General features: G+C 39.5%; 1 protein-coding gene across 7 annotated transcripts in view; it reads right to left on the bottom strand.

Annotated features, from left to right (window-relative positions):
- Positions 1 to 474: 474 nt before the first annotated feature.
- LOC103603250 (rho guanine nucleotide exchange factor 3) overlaps positions 475 to 11,807 on the bottom strand; it is a 152,492-nt gene continuing 141,159 nt past the window's right edge. For 2 of the 7 annotated variants that reach the window (XM_008587745.1, XM_008587742.1), the window contains exons 8-11: positions 8,741 to 8,911; positions 6,143 to 6,329; positions 3,818 to 4,060; positions 1,852 to 2,869 (exon numbers count right to left, since the gene is read on the bottom strand). In XM_008587745.1, coding sequence (XP_008585967.1) covers positions 2,586 to 2,869; positions 3,818 to 4,060; positions 6,143 to 6,329; positions 8,741 to 8,911 — 885 coding nt within the window. In that variant the 3' untranslated portion in view covers positions 1,852 to 2,585. Of the gene's footprint in view, positions 509 to 1,851; positions 4,061 to 6,142; positions 6,330 to 8,740; positions 8,912 to 11,807 lie in introns of those variants that run through there. The other 5 variants (XM_008587746.1, XM_008587747.1, XR_551595.1 and 2 more) reach the window with 4 other exon arrangements.

Here is an 11,807-nt window from a genome sequence, read left to right as displayed (position 1 = left end):
GTCCAGTTTCCTAAACTAAATGATTAGCTCTCAAAGATAAGAGCGCACAGCTTCTTATTCCTCGCTATCTCCCTATGTCAACTGATAACTGCTTTGTCTGTGTAGGTCTGTGTAGCCGATATGCCAACCATATCTGGACAAAGGAGATATATGGCATGACTTAGCAGGGATTTTTTTTTTTTAAAAGATGACCGGTAAGGGGATCTTAACCCTTGACTTGGTGTTGTCAGCACCACGCTCAGCCAGTGAGCGAACCAGCCATCCCTATATGGGATCCGAACCCGTGGCCTTGGTGTTATCAGCACCACACTCTCCCGAGTAAGCCACAGGCCGGCCCCAGCAGGGATTTTTTTTTTTGCTAACTTATTCCCTCAATACCTTTGAGGTGCAGTAAATACAGTCACCTTTTCTCATTGTGAGCAATGTTTTAAATCTTCATGATCTCCAGACTCCTACTGGACCTGGGAACCCGCTTCCAATTTTCTTCCAAAACTGTTACTATAGAATTCTGTCAATAAACAAGATAGAATCAATTAGATGAATCAATTACATCAATGAGAGGAGGTATTCAGTGTCTATTTCCATAATGCCATGCAGAGCCAGGTAGGAGAAATTGACCCTAGTGAAACTGAGTGGTCATTCTCTTCACCAGATCTTCCAGAGAGCCCTCAGGCTTTTGGAGAATTAGTAAAAAGTGGACATGGGCAGAATGTAAATGTAAAGTTGAAGAGCTTGTTCAGCAAGATGGTGAGTTGTAGTTTCCTGTAACCATAGTATCTTTGCTGAAACAGGACTGTGGTTATGAAGAGTTTGCATTCTTAGCTGCTACAGACTGTGCCAGGAATGGAAGCTAAAGCAGTCAGTGGTGGTGACCACAGCCCCGAAGATGAAACTACACATTAATTTTGCACAAAATTGCTAGTTCTGGCTATTTTCATTACTTATGACGTTTCATTCAAACTAGAAGGATTACATTCCGTTGTGTGTAAAATAACATCTTGAAAATAGACTGAAGAAAACCATTTAGCCCTCAAGCATTTGTACTAACCCACAAAATGTCAGTGCAAACATTTTCTAATATGTTAGTGAAGATACATCCTCTAATATCATCATTCTATACAATTACAAGAGCAAAAAATGGAGGGAATATCCAAAGTGGCACCGAAGGACAAGGACAAAAAGGAAGGAGGAGAAAAAAGATGAGGAGGAGAATGAGGAAAAGCGAGTTTTCATTTGGGAGAAAATTTGGGCTTACATTTATTTATGTAAATATCTTGCCTAATCTGGGAATTAAAAATATGTTAAAGAAAATGGTGAGAGCTTCTTATAAAGATAAGACTGACTACCTTACTGGGCCAATGTGCTATTGAGAATTGACTACCAATAGATTAAAACTGTTTAGCTTTTTTATTTAAAAACTACTCTGTGGGAAATTATACTAACCATTTTAAGAAAAAGTGGATTAAAATTCCAGTAAGAATTTCAGAGTGAAATTTGCCTTCTTTTATTTAGCCTCAGGTTCATCAACGGTCACCTATATAAGCAGTGAGATTTATCACTTCTTTTCTATAACAACTATAACTTATCCCTTGACTTTATACTGAGTATGGATTCAAGATAGAGTTATTAAAATGAATAAATAAGTGAATGAATAGAAATGCTTGAAAAAATAGATCTTAGAAATATGAGTTCTGTAAAAGCTTTGCTAGATCAAATCAATAATCATTTATTTCCACCTGCACCCTATTTTAAAGTTTGTATTTGGGAACCACAAGCAAAAATTTCAGAACTCACCACCCAAGAGGACAGTTAAAATTTGATATTTGTAGGACAAACACTGTATACAAGAAGGACAACATTTTAATGTAATTTATTTGAAATGCTTCCAGAAAAGTTTAAGGCTGTTATACAAAAACATTCATTTCACTAAAACATTCATTGACTTTCTTCCCATGGTCCAACACTTTACAAATCTCTTCTCAACACACTGGCTAAAGTGGCCGATGGCTCCTGCAAAGAATGATTCATTCTTTTCTTCACCATCAAATGACTTTTCTTGGCTTTCCTCTGCTTCTGTCTGCAGAAGCTTCCCTCACTTGCCAAAACAATAATAACCAAGCAGTTTTAAATAAAGTTGTAATAGAAAAAATTCACCAGGTTTAAAATCTATAAATACAGAAATATGTTTTACAGGGTACAATTGACCACAGTATTTTTTGTTTTTGAAAAATAATGAAGTAATATACCTTGTTTTTATATTGATAAATCTTGCCACACAGCTTCTTTGAATGCACATTATATAGGTACATAATAAAATGACAACATTGTATTTACTGCTTTCTTTTCTGTAAACTTGAAAGACACAGAAGATTAAAAAAAACTTTTTTGGCAATAATTTAGAATCATTACTACTAGTGCTGGTGTGGGTATAATTTTGCTCAGGTCATCCTTAGTATTTACACTCACAGGGAGCTTTTCTGCATATTTAGTTAACTTTTTTAAAGGTCTGCACCCCACGCTGCACTGTAAATCAAGACTGGACAAAGAGGTCACTAGTTTGGCTAGCTGATCCTAATTAATTAGAATTAATGAAATTGGCCTCTGGAAAATGTAATTGTGGTTCTAATTACAGCACAAAACCAGAGATAGCAAACTGACGACCCCAAAGCAGAGCAGGAAAACCCAAGGCTCTGGCCTTTCTCAGAGGCACTGGACCATGTTTTTCTCTTTAAATGGTTCCCACAGAAGGTCTTGATGAAGTGCTTCTCATTCCAAATTCTTCCTCTCATATTTCTGTAAACAGCATCACTGACACAGGCATAGTCTCTGTTTCTCGTCATTTCATTCATGCTCTGAAATATGAGTAGACCTAGGGAAATGAAACAAAATGAAGACAGTGCCTTCTCTTTATCCTGGCAGGTTTTCCCAGGCCCTTTGGGTTCTATTCTGATGTTATAGGATAGAAATGGCTAAGGCAAGCCACCAACTATGACAGACACTCCTAGTGCCATGCGCATTTCAGTTAGAGATTCAGAACTGGCAGCTGCTTTTATCCTGGCCCTTTTAAGGTTGGCCTCTATTTCATGTCCTAATAGATTATTGTATTGAACTCGCACAGGATGCAATTACAAGGTTCAGACAATGCTTTCTCCCTTGCAAAATTAAGCCTTCAGAATGTTTTCACAATTTCTGGTTGAATAACATTGAACGAAGTTCACATGCAGGGTTGATCTTTCCCAGTTACCCTAAAATGCCATCCCGATACTTGAGAGAATTCCTTATACCCTGTTTGCAAGACCCTCTAAATTCCATGCCCTCAGCTACCATGTCAAAGAGCTAGAAAAGCACTAGAGAAGTACAGGAGGAAGGATTCTTCAAGCAATCTACATAAAACAGTAGTTTAGAGATCCTTTTTCTTTCTATTTTTTAAAATCCAGCAGGACAATTGAAACTAACTTGTTCAAGTACCTCTCCATCCATTGAGACACTTGTCAAATACGATACAGGGTAACAGTTGCCAGAAATCCAGCTTACACAGATTGATTGGCAGTTACAGTACTAGGAACACAAAGGTACAGATACAAGAGACTGGGCCAACACAGTAACAAAAGTATTAAAAAGTGCTTCTCCAAACCGTTCCACATGTGGAATGCAAATACTGTACACATAAGACACAGGGCAACTTCTAGGAAGGACACATGCTTCTATCAGACATTGCTTTCAACGTGCCTGCTGTTCCCACAGGAAGAGTCTGTCTGTTCCATGCGCTCACAGTCGAGGCTCACCTCACTTGTGTCCATACTACAGTCTGACTCACTGTCTGATTGGTCCATCTGCTCAAGTTTTGTTTCTCCCTGTGGCTCCCTGCTCCTGGTGGTGGGATTCAGGAATGGTCCCTCGGAGTCAAGCACCCCAGCCTGCCCCGCAGCACACAGAACTGTTTCTTTGGCTTGACGAATACAGTTGAGCCACTGCTGTTTGTTGAAGGTGTCATTGGCTTGTAGCGAGTGGGTCTGACTTTGGGATCCATTTTTGAAACTGACTCTGAAGAAGTTTTTAACTAGAAATTAAAAATACATGGAAAAAACAAAAGTCAATGGACAGGTATATACCCAGACACTAACCCCCAGTACCCATGACAGACATCACTGATTACAAAATGTTTCCCACTGATATAGGACAGGGCTTAGTTCCACCTTGCAGCCACCATCGATCAATTTGAGTTGACATAGGTCTAGCTGTCAGTTGCCCTCACTGCTCTCAGGAAAAAGCAAGTGGATATCATCTTGAAATAACTAAGTCTCATGGGCCGGCCCGTGGCTCACTCAGGAGAGTGTGGTGCTGATAACACCAAGGCCCTGGGTTCGGATCCCATATAGGGATGGCTGGTTCGCTCACTGGGAGAGCGTGGTGCTGACAACACCAAGTCAAGGGTTAAGATCCCCTTACCGGTCATCTTAAAAAAAAAAAAACAAAAAAAACTCAGTCTCATGTTTTAGGGGACCCCAGAGTACTGGTTACTAAGCCTGGCTGTATAACAAAATGTCTTAGAGGAGCTTGTTAAAAATACAGATTCCCAGACCCTATCCTTAGAGAGTCAATAGGTCTAAGGTGGGTCTTATAATAAGCAACCTCAACAAATGCCCCAAGCTAGAGCTTTTCCCAGTTTAAGAAGCTCTTTGTAACATCAAAAGTGCCCATGACTCTCCACATGAGTACCCAATGATTAAGAACACACGTAAAGATAAAGAGATGTTATTAATTTGGTTTCGCTTTAAAATGAAATTACATTTTAATTACACTGACAGGAGCTAGATGAATTTAAAAAATGGTAGTGCACAATATAGAAGACATTATTATAAAACATTATTATAAAAACAACATTAACTGACATTTAATGGGCTCTGCATGCCACATACAAAGCTTGGTTCAAGAATCATCCATGTTCAGTCCCCTTGCACTAACCCTGTAGCCAACAGACTGTGAACCACCACTTCAGATGGCCTAGAGGCTCAGCAACAAAAGGAGAGAGACCCAAATGTTTCACTGCTGGCCATCTTCAGCTGGAAGATAATCCTAGTCCCTTAAATTGAGGCTCCATCTTTTAAGCTTGGGCAAGTGCCTGAACTCTTCTATGTCTCAGTTTCCTTATTCGTAAAATGGGGAAAACATTAAGAACCTACCTTATAAGGTTTTTATGAGGAATAAATATGACAATGAACATAAGTGCTTATACAATGCCTTACACATAGTCAGTACTCAAAAAATATAAGCTCTTATTTCTACTACTCCTACTAGTGTGGAGGGATTGATGAGTTGGTAAGAGGCAGTACATACTAATTACTTCGACAACATAATGCCTCTGTTAACCCAAGAAGTTCAAATGCTACTTTCTCAAAGAAGACTTCTCTATTGCACCTAAAACAGACCTTCTGCTGCTCTACCCCTGTATTCCCTTACTGGGTTTTAGTTTTCTTAACTGCACCTGGAATATTTTTGTTTATCATTTATCTTATCCATCACAGTGTAAGCTCCACAGTGGCAAGGAACTTAACTGATTGGTTCACCACTCTATACTAGTGCCTAGAACAGTGCTCTACACATGGAAGATACTCCACAGACATTCCTATGTTAGCTTTTCTCGGTTAATTTCCTTGTTTATTAAGTCTCAAGTTACAAAAGCCCATTTGAGTAATGTTACAGATGAACCCTCATTCCAGTTGACCATTCTTATATCCTTTAGAGACAAGTCTGCCAACTCAACTACAAAACCCACCATAATGCAAATGGTTTCCAGATAGGGGCCATCTGGTAATAAGCATGCTTTTCTCCAGAGGAAGAAGACAGAGAAAGGGAGCTTAAGAAGCACAAGCTATGTGCAGACAGGCTCACTTAACAGTATCCTACTTAATCCTTATAAAAACCTTACAAAGGATATATATGCATCTCCACTTTGCAGATGAGAAACTGAGGCTCACAGAGTTTGAACAAGGTTACATCATCAGTAAATGATGAGACAGTACTGGAATGCATGCAGTCTGACTCCAAGACTGTGGCTCTTTTCTTTTGACCAGCTAGCCACTCCCTCCAAATTACCACGACCAAAAAGATTCAACAGGTCAACTGGGAATGCCATCCATACTTCTCTCATTGTTGCTGAATGCCCCGCGAAGGGAGCCTCCCAGCCTCACTTCTCCATCCTGCAGGTCTTCCAGCAAGAGGTCCTTCACGGGGATCGGCTGCCGGTACAACTGGTAGCAGAGCTGCTCATTGTGGGTGACGGCTCGAGTGATCACAAGCACTTCTTGAAACAGGAAGACATGTAGTTTCTAGAAGAAAAGAATCCACAGGATGTCCCTAAGCAACAATCTAATAATGAGTGGTTGAAATGTGGACCTCTGTGGATAGATGTCCCCAGGTACCAGGTACACACCGGATTGTAAACTCCTAGACTCAAGTCTGTCTCCAGGAGAACAGAAATTGGGCACTTCTCATGCATTTCTAGATATATCTATTGCCTTCCCTATTGGAGTGCTTCCCTATGGACTCACTGGAGAAAGCCTTTCTAGCTACAGATATGTGGTGTAGCAGGGCTGCCAATGCCTGGGCCCTATTCACATTGCAATTCACAACCTGTGCACACACACACAACCTCTGGCTCCCATAAGAATAAAATGAGAAGGGAGTAGAATGAAGGGGGTAACGAAGACAGAAAAGTTAGCACTCCCTGGCTTTGGTTTATCTTATCCAATACAATTCTAAGAGATCAAAATTAACAATAGTCTTTAAAGGATGTGACTGACATATCAAAGCCTAATATTAATCTTTGCTTCCCAAACCCATAAAAACACTGTTCCTTCAACCACAGAACTGCTTATCAATTTCATCCAGGAACTCCAACTTGGAACACTGCTCATTCCTGAGGGAACCTGAGCATGCTGCTGTAGCCACAAAGAAAGATGATCAAAATTTTTCTTCTCAGTTAAGTTCATCAGAATCTCTGTTCTCTGAAGACGCTGTGCTTTAAAGGTTGACAACAGATGTGTGTGTTGCGGGCTAAAAGAAAATCTTATGAAGGCTCGTCTCAAACCACATCATGAAAGCAAGTTTGCTGGGTGAAGCTATGGTAAATACGCCTTTTCAATTCTAAGTCAGTCTCTTCTCATAGTTTAGAATTGCTTAGGAATTGTAGTGAAGAGATCCATAACTTTGCAGCTAGGTTCCGATTTTCTGGTGGAAACATTTCAGAATGTTCAACCCAGGGGTCTCAAAGGGGAGACCAGAAAGAAGGACAGGGGTGGAAACTTGGATTAGTCTTGATTTGTGGCAGGGGAAGCACATTCAGCATTATCAGATAATTTTATATTTGGGTGAAAATAAACCGTAGGTCTTCACCCCCTTCCTGCCACACACAACAAAAATGGCATAAATATGGGCCAAGCCAGTGGCGCACTCAGGAGAGTGCGGCGCTGAGAGCGCTGCGCTCCCGCCGTGGGTTTGGATCCTATATAGGGATGACCGGGGCGCTCACAGTGCTCACTGGCTGAGCACGGTGCGGCCAGTCTCAAAAAGGACAAAAAAAAATGGCATAAATATAAACTCAACCAAATCTTGAGTTTAAAAGATTGAATGGTGGAAATAAAATGTGTACTTTAAAAGACTGAAAAACAAAGTAAAACACAAAATAATCAAGTTTGAATTGGCGGAAAGAATGTGTTAAGAATTTTCTTTTGGGTTACAGCTAGACAGGAAAAATAAGTTCTAGTGGTGTACAGTAGTGCTAGGCATCTATAATTAACAATAATTTATTGTATGTTCTCAAATGGCTAGAAGAGAGGAGATCAAATATTCTCATCACAAAGAAATGATACATTTTTGCGATGATGAATATGTTAACCACCCTGATTTGACCATCACACATTACATGTATACATGTATTGAAATATATCTCTGTACCCCATAAATATGTACAGCAATACGTTTCAAATAAAAAAATAAATAAATTCCTTTAAAAAAAAGAATTTTCTTTTGGGGGTAGGAGAGGGAAAAGGTTGATCATTGTTTTATGTACTTAAAATAATTGGAGATTTTTATACTATTCCTACTTCAGTCAATCTCCTAGCCAAGGTAGGCAGCATGAACTCAGATTGTCTGGACAGCCTTTTCAAAATATCCCTTACTTATGAATGCTCGCCAAGAATTTCTCTTATCAGTCTCAGCTCATTTTTTCCTCCAACTACCACACTCTTTTTGCAACAGAGGACTTTGTTCACAAGGACCTTCACAACTCTTCTGGGAGGAGAACAACAAACCTCTCATCACAACTACTGTCTTCTCAAAAATCTGCCTGCAATAAGAACTAGAGTTCACGTTTAATGTCCTAGACACATCCAACCACAGAGTCCTCAGTCCTTGACTGGTGTACAGAAAGAGGATGGGGGATGTTAACTGTTCTGTATTTGTTTTTGAAGGTCATGATCAAACAAAATAAAAAGCTGGCAACCTATGCTGATTTTAAAATTCTTTCTGAATATGTACTGGTCCATGACATTAAGCATTTTTTTAAAAAAATGAATGGAAAAAAGAAATCCATGTTCCTGTGAGGTAAAAACCCTGGAAAAGTAGTTTTTCTTTGAAAGAACATGACCCTAGATAGGAATAGTAAAAAGAGGCTCAGCATCAAATGGATTAGGATTGGGAGAGCCTGGGATGAGACTGTTCAAGGAGAGTAACCACTTACCACGCCTCTGTTGTTCTTCAGTTCACCATGACAACATAAGACTCGTGAGCTGTCGATCAGGGAGTCTTTCTGGCCTTCTTCCAGGTAAAGAAGCCGCTCTTTATAATAGCGGCATTCAGATTCCCCAGTCTTGGTGTTGATTTCTGCCACGATTCCCTGAATGATGTTTATCTACGGAAACAAAGAGGAAGATAAGTGTGGGGGAAAGTAAGCAAACCATCCATACCAGCAAGTCTTAGGGGCTCAGCCTTGAAGGTCACCAAGCAAGACACACCTGGATCTAATTCTGAGATTCTATTATTTAAGTTGGTGCTTTGGAAAAAGGAAAAAATAAATATATGCCTTTAATATACAGTATCTATCTATCCATCTATACACATATATGCACACACACATATATATACTTATTTGTACACATATACCATTATTTGTATTATATATAAAACTAATATGGATGCATAATTTTATCTGAGAGGAAGAGATAAAAGGTACAGTCTTTGATGTGCGAGACTCAGCTATCAAGCTTCATGTTGCACATTTCTTAAAACACGCTCATGATGTTGAAAATGTAGGCATATAAAAAATTTGGCCAAGGAAAGAAAAACAATACAGAATGTAGGAATCCAAAAAAGGGTTGTCTCTGGGGATTTGAAAGCTAGTTTCAAGGTCTATCTACATGTACTCAATCTAATGTACAAACAGTATTTGCAAATTTGGTGTAAACAGTTTTTATATCTTTTTAGTGACAAAGGAAATGTTTTATAAAGGGCAGAGAAAAAAGAACGGAAAGAAAAGACACTAGGAGTAATGATAGGGACAGTTTATGCCCATGTCTATAGCACACGTGACTAAGTTCGGAGCAGAGAGATTTCAAAGCAATGGTGGATGCAATGCCATTAATACAAAAAAAAAAATGGCAAAACAAAACAACAAGAGTACTGTACTGAGATATGATCAGTGGACATTTATTCCAATATGTGGTTATTCTATTACATGGATAATATGTCTAAATTAGAAAATACTAGAAAACATAGGAATGAGAAATTAGTTGAGCAAAACTCAATGACACTAATCAAAACCAAAGTGATGACTTCACCAGCAGGGTCCTCTAATATTGAAAAGGCCAGCAGTCCCATCTTTCTCGTGGTGGTAACTGAAAAGAACCCAACAGATGGGAAATGTTGATAAGGACTCCTCTTGATCATATTTACTTAACAGAAAAACCAATCCCTGTGAAAAGCAAGGTTCTGAAAGAGGCCTTCACTCAGTCAGAAGCTACCAGATCTTGGGCCGGCCCCGTGGCGCACTCAGGAGAGTGCAGCACTTGGGTGCACAGCGGCGCGCCCACCGCAGGTTCGGATCCTGTATAGGGATGGCCAGTGAGCTCACTGGCTGAGCACGGTGCAGGCGACACCAAGCCAAGGGTTGCGATCCCCTTACCGGTCACAAAAAGACAAAAAAAAAAAAAAGAAGCTACCAGATCTTAAAATGCGCTAAAGTGATTATAAATTTTCTCTAGGATTGTTAAGAGATTAGTTTTTATATGCTAGTAAAATATCTTCTGCCCAAAGCAACTGGGTAAAAACTACTACCCAATTATAACTCTTATACCTCCATACAAGTTTGACAGAAGATCTTATAGCCTTGAGCTATGAACAGATGCATAATGTAGCTATTTTGTAGCTATTAAATTTTGTAATTTAATTTTTGTAGCTATTAATATTAAAAGCTTCGAAGATCTCTTTTTTCTTCTTTTCACTATTTCCCAAATTTTGGGGGTAGCACTACTTTGATAAAAACAAACAAAGGCCGAGCCCGTGGCGCACTTGGGAGAGTACGGTGCTGAGAGCGCAGCAGTGCTCCAGCTGCGGGTTCGGATCCTATATAGGGATGACCGGTGCGCTCACAGCACTCACTGGCTGAGCACGGTGCGGCTGGTCTCAAAAAGGACAAAAAAAAAAAAAAAATACCACACATTACATTTTTAAAATATAGCCTCTTTAGGGTCATAAAAGAAGCTTTTTGGCCTTTGATGCCAACATAATATTAAGTATAAGTCCTATAAAATTAATCTGAGTTTTACCAACACAAAACAAATAATAAATAGAACATTTTGGTATACTAACTTTCTCTGTTTCTTTTTCCCTTTTGGTTTTCAAAGATGACTGATCATTCTTGTTACTTTCTTTTTTTTTTTGTCTTTTTTTGTGTCCGGCACCGGATCGCAACCCTCAGTGTCGCGCCCGGACCGGACCGGCAACGGGATTGCAACCCTCGGTGTTGCCCCCGCACCTCGCTCAGCCAGTGAGTGNGCGGGAGCGCCACAGCGCTCCCAAGCGGCGCACTGTAGCAGTGCGCCACCGGGCCGGCCCCCATTGTTACTTTCAAAACAAACAAAAAATTTCACAAAATATACTAAAGCCAGAATTCATCCTTCAAATTAATTTAACTAGTGTTTGTTGAGCACCTGTTCGGTGTTAGAGTAGGTGGGAGCATTCAGAATTTAGAGTGGGTTCCTGCCTTCAAGAAGCCTAAAACATATGGGAGGTATCTGAGCAATTGCTTTATGTCTACCTTATTCTTTTACCTTATTACATTTTTAATATGTGGTGGAATCTATACTTTTCCCTTGCTTTTAAAGACCTTAGCATGAATTGCTATGGCTTATCTTATGAGTTAACTATTCCGAGGTGGAATCAACACTTGAATCAATTTTCTGAGTTTCCTACAAGTACCCAGGAACAAAGAAAAAAGATGCACTACAGACATAGAGATGTGTTCATTTCTTAATTTAACTCAGGAACTGAATAGCTGGCATATCAAATGAAGATTAATAAACTCAAATGCCACTCATTGGTTCCTTAGACATCTATTACTCCTTTCAAATACTGCTTCTTTCTCTGGTGTTTCAAAAAAATAGAGAAAAAATAATGGAAACAATCAGTGTTATCATTTCATATTGTATGTGTACATGTATAACAGTAACTCTGGGACTACTTTCATTTATTAAAAATAATGTTTTGGGCCGGCCCGGTGGCGCACTGCTATAGTGCGCCGCTTGGGAAGC

Source organism: Galeopterus variegatus, unplaced genomic scaffold, assembly GCF_000696425.1.
Source record: "Galeopterus variegatus unplaced genomic scaffold, G_variegatus-3.0.2 Scaffold4521, whole genome shotgun sequence".
NCBI classification, from domain to species: Eukaryota; Metazoa; Chordata; class Mammalia; order Dermoptera; family Cynocephalidae; genus Galeopterus; species Galeopterus variegatus.
The sequence above is the reverse complement of the archived record's forward strand: the minus strand, read 5'-3'. Positions and strand labels throughout refer to the sequence as shown.